The sequence below is a fragment of the Girardinichthys multiradiatus genome, chromosome 15, assembly GCF_021462225.1.
Source record: "Girardinichthys multiradiatus isolate DD_20200921_A chromosome 15, DD_fGirMul_XY1, whole genome shotgun sequence".
Taxonomy (NCBI): Eukaryota; Metazoa; Chordata; class Actinopteri; order Cyprinodontiformes; family Goodeidae; genus Girardinichthys; species Girardinichthys multiradiatus.
The window spans coordinates 26,836,313-26,859,299 of NC_061808.1; the positions used below are offsets into that span (position 1 = coordinate 26,836,313).

At 40.4% G+C, this 22,987-nt stretch overlaps 1 protein-coding gene across 4 annotated transcripts in view; it reads left to right on the plus strand.

Annotated features, from left to right (window-relative positions):
- The first annotated feature begins 1,698 nt into the window (after positions 1-1,698).
- The window catches only part of runx2b (RUNX family transcription factor 2b), a 62,176-nt gene continuing 40,887 nt past the window's right edge, over positions 1,699-22,987 (plus strand). Inside the window, exons 1-2 of one of the 4 annotated variants that reach the window (XM_047388126.1) lie at positions 1,699-2,245; positions 2,464-2,587. In XM_047388126.1, the coding sequence (XP_047244082.1) occupies positions 2,530-2,587 (58 nt within the window). In that variant the 5' untranslated portion in view covers positions 1,699-2,245; positions 2,464-2,529. Of the gene's footprint in view, positions 2,250-2,463; positions 2,588-22,987 lie in introns of all 4 variants that reach the window. The other 3 variants (XM_047388125.1, XM_047388122.1, XM_047388121.1) reach the window with 3 other exon arrangements.

Consider the following 22,987-nt stretch of genomic DNA (forward strand, 5'->3'; position numbering starts at 1 on the left):
TTACATTTTGTGACTTTAAAACCAAAATTGTGATGTAATGTATTAGGATTTTTTGTAATAGCTCAACACAAAGTCGGGCATAATTGCAAAGTGAAAGGAAATTACATTTATTTGGCTGAATGTTACATTCCGGGAAGGCGAACCTCAACTCCAGACTCAAGTTTTTGAAATTTCTAAATGGTTTTGATCCAAATGGCTATGTGCTTAGCTCCAGTCATTTTCCCATAAGTTTCCCCATAGCTTAGGGCAGTGATGTCAAAACGATTTGTCATTTAGGCTAAAATAATTGAGTCAAAATTACTTGTGGGTCAAAGAAAAAGCTATATTTAGAAACTTTTTTTACCCACTCAACTGCAATATTTGAATGAAACAAATTGTCAAATGTTTTTGTAGGAAAGGGATGTGTAAATCTTCATATACCTGACACTTGAAAAGGGCTTTGCCTTATTAAAAGAAAGCCTTCAATTTGCAAATTATTTTAGGCTCAATTGAAAAAATTAGAAAAAATACTTAGTCTTTTCTCAGCAATAAGAACGGGACTTAGGACACCCATTATTTGAGCAGTGTTACTTTCCTGCAACACAGTGTATTTTGCCTGAAGCCCTCAAAGTTCAATTTTGGTCTTTTTTGACCCGGGCACATTCTTCCAGATCTTTTCCATTTCCCCTACATGACTCGTGGTAAATTTTTAAACAGTACTCCTTATGGCTTTCTTTTTGTGGTTCTTTGTGTTGGTCTGTCAGATAAAATTCTCCCAGATAAATTAAAGTATGCAGTTGTAACATGAGAAAAGTTAGAAAAGTACAAGGCAATGATTACTATTGCAAGGCACTGTAAGAAAAAAACTTTCCCCTTTGCTAACATCTATCACATCTCATAACTGTATTGGCAGATTTAAGCAATTATGGAAGAGTACAATGATAACAGTTCCTTCTCAGATAACCTCAGTTTTTAATCAGCTCTGTCATTAAGTTTTATTTATGGTGACTAGATGAGATGCTTTAACATTTTATCTAAACAATCGTCATTCCACTCATTCCTTTGTTTCTGCGCCAGAACCTCATCTCCCTTTTTGATCCATCACAACAAACACCTGTGATCACTGATCAAAAGGCAAACTGTCTCTGTGGTGTGAAAGCATGTGTACAGCATGAGCCTTTGCAGGAAGTAACCTGTGATTAATCGCTGGCTGACAGCGGCCGTTTTTGCAGGGTGGCTGTGTTCGCCTGGGTGTTTGTGTGTCTCTGATTGTTCACAAGACTGTGTGAAACCATCTCTGCAAGAGGACAGGTGGCCGTGATGTATGGCCTCTCACAGGAATCGTCCCTCTCTTTCGCTCGCAGTGGAAGCCAGTGACAGGTCAGTGCATAGTACTGAATGCACATGCACAAATGCAGCTGTTAGAGCGTGACAAAACAACATGACTACTGTCTGTGGCATGGTGATGTTCCGTAGGGGAGAAAAGTGCAAACTCAGGCGAGTCTACTCGGACCAAGTGTCATAACACCTACGCTTTCCATCCAGTTTTCTCTCTCGTTCTGCTGCACATGCACACAGACAAACACACACAGTCACACACACCCAGCCTCACACCAGCAGTCAGCCAGCCTTTCGCTCTTCACTCACACCCTCACATCTTACCAAGCTCAGCTCTCCTTACTCAAAGGCAGACAGGAGCAGCACGGCAGCCTGTGAAAGGAGTTGAGGGAAGGAGCAACAGAGTCACACAGAGAGACATAGACTGAAAGGAGGGAGGGGAGCTTGAATGAGCGAAGGGAGAGCAAGGCAGAGAGAGCACTGTTGCCCATATGCTGAGAGGAGCATGGGCGGTTGAACAAGCTGCCCCCACTGAAGCTTCCTGACTCACGGGAGCGTCAGAACCCGGTCCCAAGAGAGCCTGGAAAACGCTGCCGGATCACGCGTGGTGGGAGAAGGAGGGGAGAGAAAGCTCTAAAGGGGAGCAGAGGCAAGAAAAGCCACAGCAGTAGGCTGTCCTACTCAGCTGCTGTACCGTGATGACGTTGGTGGGCATGTGACCCTGGGTCTCCAGTGACGCCGCATGGAGGGCAGGAAAGAGACGAGTTTTAAAGCTGGTGCCTGTTGGGTTGTGTGAGGGCTCTGCTCGCCTCCCCAACAACCACAGAACCACAGACGTGCGGCTCAGGATTGGTGTCTGAGGGCGACCTGGACTGTAAATGGTTAATCGTCACAGGCCAGCACCAGTCACAAGGACGGCGCTAAGCAAGTAAGTACGTTCCAACCACACTGGCCAAGAAAGCGAGTCCGACACCATCTGATCTATCCGCAAAAGTGATATTTGCCTCTGCATTTTTTTTTTCTTTATAAAACCAAACCTGGTCGTTACTTGTGGTCATCCAAATAGTTGATACGTAGAAGCATGTCTTGTGGATGGCTTTTCCATTTTTTTCCGCCTTCATGACACGCTGCATGCTCTTGGTTTAGGACGTGTCGAGGGTCACAGAAACCACAGAGGAACAAAAGTGGGGCTTGCTGGAACCAGAGGCAGCCATGGCATCTAACAGCCTCTTCAGCACAGTGACACCATGTCAGCAAAACTTCTTCTGGGGTGAGTACCACTTCGCCGGTCACTGATGCTCTTCTGGAATTGGGTTGGTTGGGGGCTCAGATCACGGAAAGGACTCGGGCAGGTCAACCACTGAGATGTGGATAGTTTCTGTAACGTGGATAAAGATCTTGGACCTGGTTGAAGGATTTGAGTCCAGATGAGGATCAGCTGAGGTCACCGCCATCAATTCAAGCAGTTGTGGTGGAAGACAGACGCAACTGTCGTCAGGGCTTTTTGACAGTGCCCAAATCCCAAAAAAAAGAAGAAGAAGAAATCTGCACTGAGAGATTCCAGTATTTACTTATATGTAATGTTTATAAATATTCCTGAAAGAGGGAGATGACATGTTTGTGCAACTTACCCTTAGATTTAGAGAGTGATGCCATTGCAGAACCAAAAACAAAGGCAGGGGTGATATTTTTGACAGACGTAAACAGACGCTGTGCAAGAGAGTTTACAGTTGAACATTGGAACAAGATGTGGGGATTACTGGGCTGTGTGCAGCTTTACGTGTCTCTGTTGGGAATACAGTATTGATTAGTTTGCCAAGAGGAATCTGTAATTGCTTCCTAAAGTTGCTCGGTCACACTGCTGTTTTCAATTAATCTGTTTAGATTTCTGCAACCACCAAAGTGGATTTAATCGGCTGACAGAAATTCAAACATCTGTCATTAACTCAAATTTAGAACAATAACTTCATTCTGATTTATTCAATTTCTAATTATAATTTCTCACTTTGGATATGTTTTATCATCTTATTTCTTTGTTTTAAAGTGGACATGTGCAAAATGGACCAAAGTAACTCTCAGACTTCTGAACAGTAGCAGAGACTACTCAGTGGCTACCTGTGAAGGCCAACTTGCACGCTCCAGTTAAGGCCCTCTTATTTTAGATCTGCTCTATTCTGTTGTGACGGCTCCAAACTGCAACTTGTGTTACAAGGATTTTAAAATTCAAGCAAACAAAAATTTCCTCCCAGTGCAAGACCACCACCCGTCTGCCTCCCTGCTCTGCTCCATAGCCTGCGCTCGTCTTGTCCAAATCAAACGCTTGAAGGATGTTTTGCAGAAGTCGCTCCTTGGTCAGCTGCAGCTGCTCCGCACAGAAGCAGGCTGCAGAAAACTTGCTGAGAGAGAAAGAGAGAGTGGGGGCCATCTAACAATCACTGCCACCTATTAACGCTTTAACCCCCACTGACCTCTCAGTGAGTCCCGGGAGCTCGGGGCACAAGAGGACAAGAGAAGAAGAGCAGAAAATGAAAAGCATGCTGCAGTGCATTCAAGCAGCAGTAGAAAAAATAATTGTGTATATCTGTACAGATTTTAAATAGACACTTTAAAGGAAGGTGATAGAAGTGATAATTGGTTAAAGTGTGATGACAATATCCCCATTAATGACTATCTGTCAGTCTCGGTAAAAAGAAAAGCATGATTTACCATCTTATTCTGTTCTATTTAAAATTCTGTTTAATATGGCATGTTGGAAACAATACAAATGGCATCTTAAATTGTTTTATTTGACTCAGTTCATTAAAATTCATAATGACGTCTCATCTTAATTTAAAAGTAAAAGGTTCAACTAAATCCATTTAAACAAGAGCACATTTTTAAATTCTAATGTTGTCCTGTTTCATTTGGTTGATTTGGTCCATTCTGTCTGCACATTGCTGCTTATCAGGGACACTTTTAATTTAAGACCAAACTTTTATCCGCAGCAATAAACCGAGCTGCAAAAGATTTTTAATTAAGAAAAGAGGGGGATCATAAAAATTTGTCTAGGCATTTTACGTCAGGCGCTTCTCATTAAATTGCTTTAAATCCATTTTTTCATTATTTCTCTTCATACTGGCAGATCAGATGGAGAGGGGCAGAATAATCGACAACACGTGTGGCACCCACTCAACCGCCACTGCCTCTCTGGGGAACATTTAACTGCGTATTTTCTGTCTTACAAACCTAATTACGTATAGACAATTAAGTTATGGGAGCAATTATCATTTAACGAAGTCATGCAGGAACAGTAAAGAATAATAATAAAAAAAAACAGCTTAAACCGAGGCACCCGAGTCAACACGATCAAAAGCGAAATGGGTAAATATCCAAGGGGTCCAGGCGGAAAACTTTCCCCCCGAAGAAAATCTCAGATAATTTCCAAGCGAAACCGTATATGTATTTCAGAAAGGCAAGCTTCTGTTGCATAAGTATTGCCTTAGATCTAACCACAGGCCTGCTTTTTGGAGACATCTTAAAAGTGAACCAGACATCCTCCCTCCCCCATCCCAGCCAGGGAGCGATGTGAAGCCCACTCATCAATAGGTAATTTGAAAATGCCAAAGGGGGAAAAAAACGGCAGCGCTTCACTGGCTGCTACTGTGCAGCGGAGACTCTTCCCTCAGCTCCGCTCTCAAAGGAACTCTATTTAGCGTCTCTTAATTGTACCTTTGAGCCAAACTTGTTATTTAATCCCAGCAGGGTCATAATGATGAAGTAAAATGCTGCTGTTTTTGTGTTTACAAACGCCACTGGCTATTAGTACATGTTACCCTACATTATTCCTGAATGTGATCAGAAAGGGTCAATGTGATCCAGATTTACACAAAGATAGATTAATTGGTCTGTAATGTCAGGGAAATGTGCAAGTAGTGAATGGTGGGCGGATTGTGGACAAAAATAAGCTGCAAGTGGCCATTAGGGTCTGAATGAGAGTGTCATGGCAACACTATAACCTGTGATTTTAATGGGCTGAAACAAACTATTCCCACTTTTTTAGGGTGCTATCTGTAATTTCCAACCTCTCTAATGCAATGAACATCGCAAAGTCATCCTGTCATCACGTTTCTTAAGTTTAAAGTTCTTGTAAAAATATGCATGGGAATGTGTTGGACCAGCTGGAGTTTTCTGTGGCTGTATGGATCATAGATTTCTAGATTAATGAAGCCCTGCCCCTCCCACACCTGCTGCTCTGCAATTCTGGTCAGCTGACTGAATAAAGGATCCTGCACTATGCAAGAAAGAGAAATTTAGCGGTTTGGAACAAACATGGACACATACTGCGGAAATTAAAGGGGCAGCAACCATTACTTATGGAATCAGAGTCTTTTGAGATCTCAGGCTTTCAAAACACTGCTATATTTCTTCTAAAAATGAAGTCTGTCTTGCAAGTTTGAAATAAATTAAATCTTCTTTTTGTTCGTGAAAACATAAAGTTTGGTGCTGCTAGTGTCTTTTATTCATAATAATACGTTGGGAAATGGGCAGAAATAGAAGGGGGAATAGACATGAAACAAGGGTCCCAAAGTTGGGAATAGAAATCCTGGATGGCTTCCGCGAGGACAAGTCTCCGTGTTTGAGACACCTGCACTACATCAAACCCAGATGCCACCCCAAACACTTTCAATGCTCTTATAGCATTTGACTTGAATTGCACAAAATAGCAGTATACAGATTAGTCAAACCTGGATTGGATTAATCTGCACTGCTTACAGATCCCATAAAACACAGTTTAAATTTATTTATCTATCTAGTTTTCATTAAAATATTCCAATGCTCTAATATTCCAATGTTCTAGTGCTGTGTATCTTCTCATGAGCTAGAACATGGACAGCCATAGTGAAACTAAAGGAGCGCCATCTTTCACTTGGTAAGGTTACAGTTTTTTTGTTGAAACCACAGATGACGGACTAACAATTGCATATCTGTTTTTTAGCAGACTGCAGGCGGCAAACCTGAGCAGACAACCTGACTAATTATCACATGATCAAAAACTGATCATATTCTAAACAATAACCACTTGTATAACCACAAATAATTATAACAGCAACCATGTGGTACTGATAATATTATTACTACTGTAATAATAAGTATGTTACATGATTCAAGCGGCTGCAAAAACAAATGTAGCTCTGCTGTTTTAAAGAAAGGCAGTTATACCATGTAAAGTTCTGTGTAAATACAGTAATAGTGTAGGTTATCATTTCATGAGAATATCATCCATGCCTACTTAATAGGAATTTTAAAGCTGCCAACTAAAGCTTGTGAGAAGTGCTTCTACATGTAATTTAATGTATAGTAAATAACCTGCCTGCGATTGGATTTTGTTTTCTTACCTAACTCTGGGCTATTAGTTCATGGATAATCGTCTGCCTTCTGTCAAAATACGGAAAGAAAGGTTGTTAAAACAAATGAGATTCCACTAATCCCTGTAATATGAAGACTGCAACAACAAACCTACAATTCAGCACAAATTTTCACAAGGCAGTGTGTATTATCTCTGGTTTTATCCCAATTGTCGCTTGCAATGGGAGTAATTACGCTATTATGATAAGGTGACCTGCCAATTGACTGTTTTGCCTGTTAAAAGTGTGGACAATAGAGAATTTTTTTTTTTTTTTTATCAGTTTCAGGGGTTTTTCTTTACAGATCTGTTAAAATCTTTGTGATTTTCAATCAAAATAAAATTGAGATTGGTATGTTTTCAGACTGAGACTCTGTTGCCTGGTCACTTTGTGCTGCAGTGTTAACCAGCAAAGCATTTAATGCAGCGCTATTTCAACACTTAACAGGATCAGTTCCTCATCCTCGGCATTAGCATCATGCTGGGCAATTTACCGTTATCCAATATAAGCCCTCAGAGAGGAAGTGACTACCTAACACTTTGAAAATTGGTCTATCTTGGAACTGGTTCACTCTAATGAAACACAACCCCCTTCACCTCGCGCTGTCCTCTGTCATGTCCTTTCTTTTCCCCCTTTATTTACTTCTGATTCCTATTATTGGATCAGCAGACGGCTTTGAGTAGGGCTGATACAGCAATCTCAAACCACAGGAAAGCTGAACATAATTTTTTTCCCCACCGTTTGGACTTTAAGCCTTTTCTATATTAGGAGGAAATATGGAGTGTTGAGCCTTCCTCATGTTTGGGCTCAGCTTGTAACGACGTGAGTAAATGAGAGCATGGCCGCAGCACCAGCACAAGGCGCTACCTGTTCTCCTCCACCCCGGGGGAAAAATGGGCAACTATTGCACCTTGTTTAGCTTAATCTGAGAGGAATGTGGTATCCCTTCTGACTCAGGAAGGACTCAGACATATATAAAACCCCACTTTCCTACAAATAATAACCAGGGTAGGACTGGTTGGGCATATTCATGAAGTAACTCAATAAGCATATCTGAGATAATTTTATTAATTTCTAAGGACAACATGAGAATGGCTGAGTAAACTGGCATCCAAGTAGCTGACTGTGATCAATATATCATTGACATTGTCCACAAACTGTCACTAAAATGTACTTTAAGCCCTTTGTACTTATTTGTTTACTTAATTTTCATAATCACATGATAATCTGCACATATTTATAAAAAATGTCAGAAGACATTTGATATTTTAAAACAGTATAGTATTTTCTAAGCATTTTAGTATGTTATGATGTGATTTAAAAGGTGAGCATGTATTTAATTAAACTCTCTTGAGAAAACATTTTGTAGAAACACCTTTAACTGTAGTCAAAGCTGCCGCTCTTGGGGTAGATCTCTACTAGCTTCGTCCTAGAGACTGAAATCTTTACCCACTTGTCTTTAAAATAGCTCAAGCTCAGTCACACTGGATGGCGAGCCTGCTGGGAACATCAATGTTCCAAGTTTTGCAAGAAATTCTTAAATGGATTTACAGGGGTTGGACAATGAAACTGAAACACCTGGTTTTAGACCACAATAATTTATTAGTATGGTGTAGGGCTTCTTTTTGCAGCCAATACAGCGTCAATTCATCTTGGGAATGACATATACAAGTCCTGCACAGTGGTCAGAGGGATTTTAAGCCATTCTTCTTGCAGGATAGTGGCCAGGTCACTACATGATACTGGTGGAGGAAAACGTTTCCTGACTTGCTCCTCCAAAACACCCCAAAGTGGCTCAAAAATGTTTAGATCTGGTGACTGTGCAGGCCATGGGAGATGTTCAACTTCACTTTCATGTTCATCAAACCAATCTTTCACCAGTCTTGCTGTGTGTATTGGTACATTGTCATCCTGATACACGGCACCGCCTTCAGGATACAATGTTTGAACCATTGGATGCACATGGTCCTCAAGAATGGTTCGGTAGTCCTTGGCAGTGACGCGCCCATTTAGCACAAGTATTGGGCAAAGGGAATGCCATGATATGGCAGCCCAAACCATCACTGATCCATCCCCATGCTTCACTCTGGGCATGCAACAGTCTGGGTGGTACGCTTCTTTGGGGCTTCTCCACACCGTAACTCTCCTGGATGTGGGGAAAACAGTGAAGGTGGACTCATCAGAGAACAATACATGTTTCACATTGTCCACAGCCCAAGATTTGTGCTCCTTGCACCATTGAAACCAACGTTTGGCATTGGCATGAGTGACCAAAGGTTTGGCTATAGCAGCCCAGCCGTGTATATTGACCCTGTGGAGCTCCTGACAGACAGTTCTGGTGGAAACAGGAGAGTTGAGGTGCACATTTAATTCTGCCGTGATTTGGGCAGCCGTGGTTTTATGTTTTTTGGACACAATCCGGGTTAGCACCCGAACATCCCTTTCAGACAGCTTCCTCTTGCGTCCACAGTTAATCCTGTTGGATGTGGTTCATCCTTCTTGGTGGTATGCTGACATTACCCTGAATACCATGGCTCTTGATACATCACAAAGACTTGCTGTCTTGGTCACAGATGCGCCAGCAAGACGTGCACCAACAATTTGTCCTCTTTTGAAGTCTGGTATGTCACCCATAATGTTGTGTGCATTTTAATATTTTGAGCAAAACTGTGCTCTTACCCTGCTAATTGAACCTTCACACTCTGCTCTTACTGGTGCAATATGCAATCAATGAAAACTGGCTACCAGGCTGGTCCAATTTAGCCATGAAACCTCCGACACTAAAATGACAGGTGTTTCGGTTTCATTGTCCAACCCCTTTAGTTCTGGGGTTTGGCTAAACCCATAAATATTATTTTATAGAAACCCTTCCATTGTAGCTTTAAAGTTGTCCAGCTGGAAGGTAAACCTCCACCCAAGTCAAATTGTTTCCATCCTCTTTTCTTCCAGGATTGCCAAGTCTTTAACTCAATCTGTCTCCAGATCAGCTCTCCTCTGACCAGCATTTCTGTACAAGTGATGGAAAAGCATCCCCATAGCATGATGCTGCCACCACCATATTTCATCATGGGATGCTGTATTCATGGTGATGTGCCTCATGCAGAGTTCTGCATGTTGTTCAGATTGTACAGTTTTGGTCTCATTTACCAAGAGCGCCTTTTCTCATACGTTTGCTGTGTTCCTGATATGACTCGTGGCAAACTGCAAGTAGGATCTTCTTGTGGCATTCCTTATTTGATTCTTCCATAAGAGCCAGATTTGCAGAACAAATTAACAATTGTTGTCCTGTCGCCAAACTCTCCCATCTAAGCTGTGGATTTCTGCAGCTCCTCCAGAGTTACCATGGGCCTCTTTGTTGGTTCCCTGAATGATGCTGTACTTGCCTGAACTAAAGGTTTATGTGGATGGCCATATCTATTTTCAGATGACAGACTGAACAGAGCTCAGTGAAATGGTCAAAGGTTAAAATTTTATTTTAAAACCTAACCCTACTTTAAATTTTTCCACAACCACTGAGTCTCTGGTTGTTTATCAGGTGAGTTCTGAGGGCAACTGCATAGGATTTTATTTTTAGGTAACATACTAATGGGGACTAAATACAAATACATGCCACACTTTTCAGATTTTTACAGATATGTTAAACCAATATATCATTTTCTTTCCACTGCACAATTTGGCATTCCTTTGTGTTGGTCTGTTACATAAAATCCTAATAAAATACATTAAAGTCTGTAATTTGACTAAATGTGAAATGCTTCCGTCAGCATGAATACCTTGGCATAGGGCTGAATGTGCAAATGTACTACTGTAAAGTGTGTATAGTGTCTGTGACAGGAATATCTGTCCACTTGATTAATGCGCTCATTCAAACTGGCACCTGGAACCAATCCCCCCCTCCGGCCACCCCCACGTGCACTATATGTTTATGTGTGTGCATTCCACATGCTCTGCGCCTTTAGAGCGACTGAGGCTGGGTGTTGAGCAGGAGGCACAGATGGGACTGGGGGATTCAAAGCGGAAGAAAAGAAAGGTGTGTGCAGGGGAGGAAACAATAGGTGGATGTGTAGTAGAGAGTGTGGGGTGTCATTAATGGCACACAGGCCCCATCTCCTAATTTGCTCGAATTACCTGCCCACGCAATGGGGCCCCCTGCCAGCGTTGAGGTGTGAACATAACAGATCAAATACACCTGAAAATCAGGGAGCCCACCCACTCGACAACACCCACAAAAGCTTTTTATGGTGTTTGACAGTTCTGTGTGTCAGTGCTTAAAAGAGGAACGTTTCCTGTGTCTTTTGCATTAAAGAACAAATTCTAATGTGAGTGATTTAGTAAGTAACACATTAAGGGGAGGAAAAGAAAAAGGTAAGAAGGGTAAAGATCGTCAATAGTTAAAGACTGGTCCACCCTAAAGTTGACTCTTCGGGAACCACCTTCCATATGGCACTGTCAAGGGTTGCAATTTGCCGTCATCAACCTTCCTCGGCTACCTCCTTCCCTTTCGTTGCATGCTCTCCTTCCCTTCACCCATCCCCTCCCACCCACGCTTTCAGGAAAAGGGCGATGACAAATGTGACGGGGCGGTGATGCTTTGGTCACCACAACAATCAGTCACCAGCGCTGCACCACCTGTGGCGCATACACAAGCACACACGGAGACTCATTCAAAGGTGTTCACAGACACCGAAATTAAATATGCCCCAGGGACACAAAGGGTTGGGGGGTTTGGGCAGAGTGTGTGTAGGTGTGTTTAGTGGGATACTAGTCTTTGAACTTCGAATCATGCGTGTAGCTGACATTGACAAGTCTCTGGGGAGAAAGGGGGAAGCAAGAAAAGGTAGCTCTCATTTTTAAAGTGGCCTCTAGAGAGGGGGAAGAAAAGAAAGAAAGAAAGAAAGAAAGAAAGAAAGGTTTTTATTGTATTACGAAATTCACTTGTGCAAACAATTGGCTGTATGTTAGCTTTAATAATACAGATTTTTTGTTGGTTCCATTGTGTTGTACAACTTTATGAAGAAGTGATAAATTGCTATTTGCTATTTCATCTTACCGTATTTTCCGCACTATAGGGCGCATAGAATAGAAGCTACTGCAGTCAAACGTTTGACTGGGGTTGCGTTATGCATCCACTAGATGGAACTGTGCTAAAGAGAATGTCAACAAAACAGTCAGATAAGTCAGTCAGTCAAACTTTATTAATACACTACAAACCAGCGTTCTGATAACTCCATTCACTCTCATGGTAAGGTCTCCTCTACATAGAATTCTATTGAATAGAGCCAACCGCACGTTAGGAATGCATTGGAGTCTATGAAGTTGAAGTTGAAATCAAACGTTAGTTAAAACGTGAAAGGGAACTTTTCCCTGATTCAGTAAACACGTAAAAAAACAGTTTGATGCACTAAATCAAACGTTAGTACTGTTAACCTTTCCTGTTTCTGTCCCCAGACCGTAGTCTGATGACACAGGGGAGACGCTTTCTCCAGGGCCGAAGTTACTAGTTTCCTCGGGGTTAACTCCCTCATTCATACATTGCTGAGTTGAGCATGAAGAAACAGCATCAAAACACTGAGTTGTTGACGAGATTCGGGGTTCTTTTTAATGACTTTGCAGCATGTAAAAACACAGGGCTTACAGACTCATACACCGCTGCTCCGGTCGCCGTCTCTACCCACCCCACACACACAATAATACCGACGTCACTCCTTCACTCTTGATTCTCAGCTACGGCAGCACACAGCGCCACCTCTGTCCGGAGGAGTAATGTCAACATCTTCCATACACACACACGAAACATACACCACACACACTGAGCTTCTAATCACATATAGTTCAGGCAATTCCTGCAACAGTACATTCAAACGTTATACACACACAAGTGGTGTTGGACTATGAGTAAGCACAGTACAGGTGTTTACCACTATTACTTCGGCGACGCCCCTGACTACGGTGGCCGTAATGCTGCAAGCGGTGCGGCTTTGTAGTTTACCAGTCGTACTGAAACATTTTGACAGAGCGCCGTGTACAACCAGTATGGATCAACCAATTAACCAATTTATCCATATATAAGGCGCTCCGGATTACAAGGCGCACTGTCATTTTATAAAAAAATTAAAGGTTTTTAAGTGCGCCTTATAGTGCGGAAAATACGGTAACCTATTTTCTCTTTGTATCCCAAACAAAAGCATTTTCATACCTGTACACAAACAAGTTCCCATAAAGAGCATCAACTTCAAGTTGCCCATTACCATTACCATTTCATTCTTGCCTACCTTCATTTCCAGCCTGTCAACAAACCATATCAGACTAATTAACTAACCATTTTGTACCTCAAAACAACTATGAAGACAAATGACAGATTATGTTCTCTCATAAGTACATCATACACTATTATTCCAAAAGTATTTGTTTATCTACTTTTACATGTACACGAGCTTTGATGAAATCCTATTCTTAATCTATTAGATCCAATTTGTTGATGGACCCACCCGGGCACCTAGTTAGACCTGGGCTTCTGGGTGAAGCCCTGGATTTTTTCTGAATAGCCCTGGATCTTACAAAGGAACATATTAAGAAGCATGTCTATTAAAAATATACATTAAGCCCCAAAATGGCATTTGTATTTCACTTTTTTATTTAAATAGACACTGAGTTAAAAGAAAAAGACAAAAAAAAAAAAGGTTAATTGTGCACAGTGTGGCAGCGCAACTGGGCAACTAAATGCACAGGAAGGGGAGAACCGTTAATTTGTTTAGTCCAGGGCCATCAGTCAGCCTAGTTCATTACCCGAAAGATAAACAGAGCACCTAGAACAGGGCTGCAATAGGGGAGATGGCTCATTTCAGAGCAGCGGAGGAGCCAGTCAGAGAGTGTGAGCCTGGTCCGAGGGTACGCAAAGGAACAGGTGAAAGCGGAGCAGCATCAGGTGGAAGTTGGCTTAGAATGGGCGAAATGTATATTACAACTAATTACTAATTCAAGCCCAGCAAGACATGAGACATGATTAGGGACAGAGAGCAGAGGGACTTTCAACTGAGCTACAGGTAAAGTTAAATGACCTGGCCGTGATAGAAAACAGTAGAGCCCCTCTCTGTAAGCTTCTAGCGGGGTTTGCATCATGAAGTGAAAAATATCTGGTCTTTTACTTCAGTCAAAATCAATGCATTTAATCCTAAAGTAGCTACACACTTTAAAAGGTTTTTCAGATTATCACATATCACCTGAATGCTGCAGCTTGTCCTATAGTCTATTTCTACATGTATACAGACAGTAAGCCGGGAAAATATCTCGTCCTGTTGCCACATGTCCACCATTTATTAGTTAACTGTTTTATTTTTCTGAAAAATGCATGTATTATGAAATAATATATGAACTAAATCAATTTAACAGGGATACAGTTTTACGCTAAGTAATACATACATACCACTTTATGTATACAGGTATTAATAACTAAAGTATTAATACTGATTACAGGACAAAATGTTAAGACTCCAAGAAAGGTCCAGCATGAAGCTCTATGTTATATTTTAAACACATTTGTCTTTACAGAAAGTGTTTAATAGTAGAGACTCACATGGTTAGTGGAGAACAACAGGCTGTGTTGTAAAATGTTTTATGTATTATTTTTGGTCAAATGAAAATTTCTTCATAAGTGGAATGAAGGGCTGGAAACAACAGATTCATGAAAGAAGGAACGTATTAAGAGAATAAACTGTGATCAAACGTTTTAAAAGCTCTTGGCATAATTAAAATAAATAAATGTACTTTTAGGATCTTAATATTTGACTAAGATTTCAGAAAATCTGCGAGTAACATTTAAAAATGTCATTTATGCAGGTGATAAAAGAAGCATGTTTATTTGACCCATAATAAATATAGTTTCTCTGAGTTTAAGAACTTTTGTCAGATGGAATGAGCAGAAATTTACATTACATTTTTTCTACATATCACAAAATGTGCTCATTTGCTTCAGCAAAATTTTTTTTTATCAATCCTAAACTCTGTTTTTCTCCATCTTTCATTTAGATTCTAACAAAATTAATACATAAAAACCAAGTCAAATTAGTTTAAACCATTTTTTTTTATTCACAATAATTCAAACTGGATCAAATCCACCCAAGGCAGAAAACTGGTACATGTCCTATGTTATAGTAACATTAAATTACTTTGATGTTTGGGTCTGGGCTAGAGCCCCCAATGTTTCAAGACCCTAAAACGCCCCTGGAACCACCGTTGCCACCAATGGCAACTTTAACTATTCTGCAAACATTTTCCTCAAAGTTTAGTAGTGTGTTCATAGTTAGATGAGAAAACCAGAATTGCAGCCTCTGCTCTAATTAATCCCAGAAGTGTTCAAGAAGGTTGAGATACAGGACTCTATGCAGGCCAGTCCAACTTCTCCACACCAAACTTTATACACCTGCAGTCACAGAAGTGATTGGAACACCAGAATTCATTGATTTGGTGGCATTACCCAACACTTTTGGCAATATAGGGTAACTGTAAGCAACTTTCAAAACTGATGCTATACTGTAAACCCAGATTTTGATTCAACTCAGAGTGAGTTCATATTACCTCTGTGCGTCTAATTTATTGACATTACTTGTTAATTCTTAGTAAGCTGAACTTTTTCATGACCTTTTTATTGTATTTGTATTTGTAAGTCAAATCTATAGTTTCTACTCAAACAAACTGAGTTCACAATGGTTAAACATGTGCAATTACTTTAGATGAATTGTGATTTCTGAGTTAGCTGTACTTTTTAATGGCCTTTCTTACTGTAATTATGTTTGAGCTTAAACAACTCAATTTCATCAAGTTTTGTCTGTTAGCAGCGCATTGACCTCACCCACCTACCAAAAATCTAGTTTAAATTAGTTTTAACAGTGTCACTAGCTGCATTTATACTGACCGTCAAATTGTGATTACGAAAACAAATTCACTTAATGTAGGCACGGCAATTTCGAAAAAAAAAAACCCTCCAGTTTCTTGATTTTAAAGAATGAGGTGATTTTTTTGGCCATATCGAAGTTGGTGTATTTCACACAACTGCAATGGATGCACTTTTTTCGCATCACACGAGTCACGTGTCAGGTAGTAGAAGGAGGACAATGTTATCATAGACATATATAATGTATTCACATGTGATTTTAATTGCATTTCTTATTTAATGGAAACACCGCAATTGTGAAATTGTGTTTTCTTGGCATTAGCAGAATGTTGACAAAGTTTTGAGCACATTTGTAATGGAAACGGAGATACTGTGCTGTTAAACGAGAGACGTGGCGTGGTAGGGTTTTCTCTTGTAAATGGTTGCCGGGTCAAACTTTGGGCAAGACACTTCATAAAGACATGTTTTGAATTTCCGGAACTGAAAAAGTTATGTCAATTCGAATAAATTAATTAATTTAATTGTTTAAACTAAGTATCTTCAGTTGCTGTAACTTGGCTATTAGTACATCCAACTCAAATGCTCTATTCCATTCCATTAGGGGCTCAAGTACATTGAACATAGTCCACTTCACTCATTCAACTAATGCTTCATTACTTAAACATTTTAAGGCAACAAGTTACCTTTATTTTTTTAAGTAGATTCTACTTATTTTACAGTGATATGGGTGGACCTCATTTTGACATAAGTCAATTATACATCTATTTTTAGCTGTAATTTGGACCTGCAGATGCCAGTACAACCCAAAATACAATTTTTTGTTTGTTGTTATCCTGGCTTATTCTAATACTAAAGGGTACATATAAACTTATTAGACCTTTTCTGTTACAACTTTTCTTAAGTCTGCAGTACTCTTGCTTTTGAAAAAAAGAAATAGTTGCGAACTATTTCTGCCATGACAGCAATGTTACCAACCTGCAAAAAATCCCGTGTTACATTTCAGGTTGTTTGAAAGCACTTTCCTCTGACTGGGGCGGACGTCTTTTAAGAGTTTTTCTGTTGTTTTTGTGTTGATCCATGAGCTGTTCCAGTTTACACACTCTCAATCAAATCACGCTGCTCCGACAGGCAGCTCTGGCTGATCAAAGTCTATGTACGTACATACTGTCTGATCCTTGCTGGGGTAGGCTTTCAGTCTGGAGCTGAATCCTGTCATTCACCCAGACAGCTGCTCTCTTACAGTCGTCTGTAGTCGGGATTTTTTTTTTTTGACAGTTAAAAGTTTTCCTTCAACTGTTACTCTGTTCATTTTATTTCACGACTTTCCTCAAAGGAAATAGGTCTCTCTCGCTCTTTATCTGTCATTCCCCTTGTTGGACAGAGACCAATAACAGGCCTTTTCCACTTTCCCCCAATGCTGAATGAGCGAAGGAGCATCCCAGAGGAGCAGGAATATTTTATTAGAGTGATATTTTGAAAGCTCCTCTTCTCCTTTTGCCTTTCTTCCTTTTCTGTGAAGGATTCCTAGGATGCTGCAACACTTTTGCATATGTGTTTGTGTGAGGAGAAAAAACAGCTCACACAGACCAAAGATGATTCAAAGTCACAACTAAATGAAAGGCTGCGAGCTCTGGTCTATTGAATTGCATTGTTTTCTTTTTATTTCTGCTTGGGAGGAGGATTACAGCGGAGGTGGAAAAAAAAAGCCCAAGAGGGACAGAAAGCGAGCAGTTTGGTCTCTGGAGAATAAGACTCAACACAAACAAAAATAGAAGTCAGTTTTTGCTGACAAACATTTTTTAATGCAAGGGTGTTTCTTTCAGGGAAGTTTGCATCATTTATTTAGTTTTGTCATTTATGAGAAGGCTGACGTTTTAGGATGAAAATGTAGCAAATGGATCATTAGAAACAGGGCCAGCCCAACATTACTCTGGTGCCCTGAGCAAAATACGATTTGGTTCCCCATTCGCGCTAAACCAGCCAGCCACCTAAGTACCATAATTTCCTGAAAATGTACTCTTAATTAACCTAAACCTATCACATAAAATATTCACAGTCATACCTGGAGTTTTTATGGACACAGTTGAAACAGACAGGAGGGGTGGGTTTAATTCATTGTGTTTCTAAACATGTCTGCAAAATGTCATTTAGTGAAAATTAATTTGTTGTTACAGGGTTTATTAAGTTTGACTTCACACAGACACAATTAGCAGAAATAACGGGTAATAAACTAGGAATGTTTCAATTTGGACTGGTAAAATAACTTTCAGACTATGAATAGGTTTCTCTGTATGAGTACAACTGGTACATTTTCAGTTCCTTAGATTTTAAATAAATGTAAATTTAAAGAATTTCAACTTCTGCCATACTTCTTTTATACTTGATATTCTTAAACTATCAAAGGGACTTTCAAAATAGGCCCATTCTTCATTAAAATAAGCACGAATTAGATGTTTTAAAATCTGTATTTCTGTGTGAGAAGCTGAGCGCTCCTGGTGGCCCCCTGCTGGCCCCCTGCTGGCCTAGGGCCCCAAATCAACAGCTTAGTTCCCTCATGCCTGAAAGTTTGCCAAGCAACCTTAAACTATGACTGGTATCATAGTGATCAAAGTGTGAATATTTACCTCTGTATGATTACAACTAGTACCTTAGTTTATTCCAATAAATCCTGAAGTTAAATTCTTCAAAATTTGCTATTCATAAACCTGTCAATGTGAATTAAAAAGTCGCCTTATTCTTTGTAGAGATAACTTTAGACATCTATATTATTCCCCCCCTCACCCCTCCAAAAGGGCTGTCAGAGTTCTTTTGTTTAGATAAAGTGATGGGTTCTTAAAATGTAAACAAGTGCATGTTCATTTTAGGAATTGTAGTTCAAATGGTCTTTGGTTTAAATTCACCTATTTAGCTCTCACACAGAAAGTACACTTAGATGCACTTAATTTGCACACAGCCCGATAAATCCTCCTGAACCCTGCCGAAGCAGTGGGAACAGAAGAATTGGTCTCTGGTAAACAAACAGAGCGATCCTGCTGGGAGTCTTTGCCGGGCCTCCAAATTATAGCCTGGTTAACCAAAGTCTCAGAGCCCGTCCCTTTACTGCAGCGCACATGTGTGTAACATACACACCCACATCCATATGCCTGTATGACCTGTACACATTGAAGGCACTATAGAAGCATGCATTAAAAGCACAAATGAAATCAGGTTGAGGGAGCTCGTCTGTGCAACACTAGAAGCCGAGGGTAGAAGGTTTTATAGACATTAGAGAGCCTGAGCGAAGTACACCCTGAGGGCCTGTAATAAAAATCACCCAATCATCAGGCTCTCAGTGTGAGATTATTACTGATGAAAAAGAATCGTTCACAATGTAAACACAGGTTTAATGTTTACAGCTTTTAACTGTGTGTATCCGCTCTATGAAACTTTACTGGCAGAAGTTGGTTTGTAAAGCCTGAACCTGATTTAAGGGTGCTTCATGATAAGGCTTTGTATTTTGCAAGATATCAGACAGTTGCCTTTTTTTCCAGAATGATGCATAAAGAACACTTAGTGATACAGTCTGGCTCAGTGACAGCAGGTTGGATTGTTTAGAACTCCTCTAATTGTTTATAAATGAATTCTGCAACTACTGGGGACAGTTTTCTGTCCCCAGAGAGTGCATGAACACAGCAGTGATCTATGGTCCCATAAAACCCATTTAAAATATTTAGTATGATCAGCTCTCGCAAAATGATCTGCCATAAATCTCATGCTTCCAGAGTGTATTCCGAGCGGACAATTTAATTGTCAGCTCGAGACCACATCCCAACAACTCTGTTGCCAAAGAGGGATATTTAATTCATGTGATGTTCAAATTCTGCCATAATCCAACACCACAGAATAGATTGGGTTTGAGGGACAGTGTTTCACAACGTAATTGATGTTCCTCATGGGACCCAGCAGTTGATGAGACTCTGCTCAAGACTCTATTTAGACTTTATAAAGCTGGCGTCATCTGAGTTTTGGCTAGGGGTAGAGCAGACACGACATGAAATCCGTGACAACCTCTGGAATAACCAGAATATATGTGGAAAATCCTGGATCATAGGTCACACAGTCAGACAATGATCATTCATCTCCCAAGAAATTTTGCCTAATTTTGATGATCTTTCCTTCATTAAATCTGTTATTTTTCCGAAAATGTCTGTGGCTTATTTCTTCCGAGGACATCTCAGGCTGCAGGCTATGAAAGTGAGCTCCATCCTCTTGTCATTTTTCTCCACACGCCCACCTTGCTGTGAGTCATTTCTGACCAGTTGCCTAATGGGCTTGGGATAATTACAGACTAAGGTTTAAGGCAAATGCCAATCTCTGAGAGAGCTGCGTCAGCCGAGACACTTTGAAATTAACTCTTTCAGCAAGCAGAGCACTCGGATGCAAGACCTGGCATAAGCGGAGTCTTCTTGGGGCCATTTTGACATATTAATGGTGGGGAATTCCAACTAGTATGTACGGCTCCAGGCTGTATCCTTCAGGTACAATGTTTGGGATTTACTCCAGACCAGACTGTGTTCTGAAAGAGATTAAGATAAAGAGAAACACAAATGAACTCTCACGTTGAGCTTTTATTTTGGCTGTTGTCGTAGAGTTGGAAACATTCACTTGACCAAATGACCAAATTTAATTTTGCATACCTTAAGTTAAATCAATCCATGGGCTTAAACATACAGTGTCGACCATATTTGTGGTACCCCTGGTAAAGATAAGTACTAAGCCTTAAAATAAATTAATATTTTATTGTGGAAGCATCAACTCTGTGTGACAATTGTGAAAACACAACTTTTAATTTAAGAACATTTAGTATGGTCAGAGGGGGAGGCTCTATGTTAAATAATAATTGTTGTGGCACAATAATTGGCACCCCTAATAATCCCTTTAATTAGGTGATTAGAAATCCATATCTGTGGTATAAATATAGTGTGAATCGAGGGCCAGTTTCTATTTTTTAATCATAAGTCAGTAACAAAAAAATAGCTACACACATAAACTTCCCAATATGTACAATCAGAACAACAATTAAAAAGTTTCAAACAACTGGCACTGTCACAAAAAAGGCTGCACAAGGACCCAGGTTTATCTTTCCACCACACACAGTGAGGAGGATGTTAAGGGAGCTAAGTATACAATTATACCAGTTGTTGGCATGTAGAAGACTTTCCCAAACATAAACATATGGAGTTTGCTAGATGCTATAGGACTGGAACCATTTGCTTTGGTCAAGTGAGACCCATATCACATCTTTTATCAAGCCAATAAACATTCTAGGTGGGTTTAGTAGGACACAAAGAATGAGCATGTGGAAACTGACCTCATGCCCAAGAAAGGCAGAGAATCTATCATGCTGTGGGACCATTTCTCTTCTATAGTATCAAGCATCTTTTTTAAAGTGGATGCTGTATTGAACTCATGAATAACCTGGTTGCTTTTATCAGAAAAGTGAAAATGAATTGTCATGACATTTTCCTGACAGTGATCTAAAAGCATTTTGACAAACCAATGCTTAAATGGTTCATCAGACAAAAGAAAGTCAGCCTACCTCATGGTCATGTCAGTCCTCAGACCTTAACCTTCCTGTAGAAAACATGTGGGGTGCTCTGAAAAGACAGCATAACAGCAAACCCAGTGATCCGGGCGATCTGTAGAGATTGTGCTAATAGAAGTAATCAAAGACCCTTCCAACTATTGTCCAAACTTAAGAAATGTTATAGAAGACTTATTAATTATTATGGGCAGCCTTACTAATAACTGGTGGTTTTATTAATTATGTCTTAACATAGACTTCTTTTCCACACTGAAAACAGGGTGTTTCTTGATTTTTAAGTGTGAGATAATGCTACTGAAATGAAAGATTAATTTGTTTTAGTGCTTTTTACACATCTTTAGCAAGGGTGCCAGTGAATGTAGGCTCTCTTTAATGGACTAATTTACAATAAACTCATTCAAGATATGCATGTTGTGACGATGATGAAACAAAACATATGGAAAATTTAACTTAAACTGTAAATGCCCCAAAACTAAAATTGTGCATGGGACATTTACAGGCGTGGGGTGGTTTCAATGTTTATGTCTGTGTGCAATTGAGCATCCATGACGGCATCCCTTCTTACATTGGTGTGGGTCCAATGCTCTTCAACATTCCTCCCACCTACCTTTGTGTATACATACATATATCCTTTCCGCCTGTCTCCGTACTTTTCCTCCCTCATCCCAGCCTTTGCTTTTCCTTCTAGTTTCTAAATGGTCAAGTGATAGCCAATAGGTCCCCTGCGAGTGCTGGTCTGAGCTACTGCTTGTCTGCTTTTGCGCCGGGCAGTCACTCTATCTGTCTTTCCCGCGTGTCCATAACTCACATAAATCATCATCAGTCAAACTCCATGGACAGGGACAACAGAAAGAAATACCCCTCTGTGAGTGTGGTGTTAGTTTTACCTCGCATAATGTACGCAGAGGCTAAGCGCTCTTGGATACATGAGAACAGCATGTCTTGCAGATGTACTATAAATATTTTGGTACTAGCCGGCTAGTTTGCAGAGAGGAAGTAGATCAGTGAAATACACAGAGGAAGGGAAACATGTAAAGTGGAATGTTGGCCCAGCCCGACTGTCTGTATTGTCTTTAGCACCTACAGAAGATCTTGGTCCAACAAAAACGCTCTTTACAGGGGTTCCTGTTCCCAGTCGGTGTCCAGTATATATATGCTGCTTTTTCTTCAAGCAAACCTGCCAAACCAGTCTCCAAGCGGTCAGTTTGATTAATAGCATAATCATGGGTGATTGACACATGTTTCGAAGGAAAAACCTGCAGTTTAGTGACACTGTGGTCTAAATCAAGGAAAGGCTTCAACAGGGACAAATTTGAGCATAGCTAATGCCACAAAAGCTGCAAAGGGAAGAGAGGTCAAATATGGCTGGCAGCTTTAAAAATGTTTGGTTGCAGCAATGTAAAAGAAATCTACAATTTAAATGTGAAAGTATTGAAAGAACTGAACTCCCTCTGTTTGGCATGTTTCTGGCCTCAGCCCCAGGCACTGTCACCCTATTCCTTGAAAGAGCAACACAGACACACATCAAAAGAGAGCCGACATGCACACTCCTGCACATGCACGGTTTGAGCACAGTGACAGCAGGTGGTGTGAGACACGTCAACAACTAAAGGTTCGCAGGCAGACTCAGAGAGAGTTCTCAGCTCTGCTCCCCTGTCGCTCAGATCTATCATTGGGCTCTTTAATGGCAGCCCTCATCACATATTACTGCCTCGTTTTCTCCTCTCTGTCTTCTAGCCTGCAGAAGTTCCTTTTTTGTTCCTATTTTTAAATACAAGTGATCTCAATTAGGGACCTCCATGAAGGCAGTAG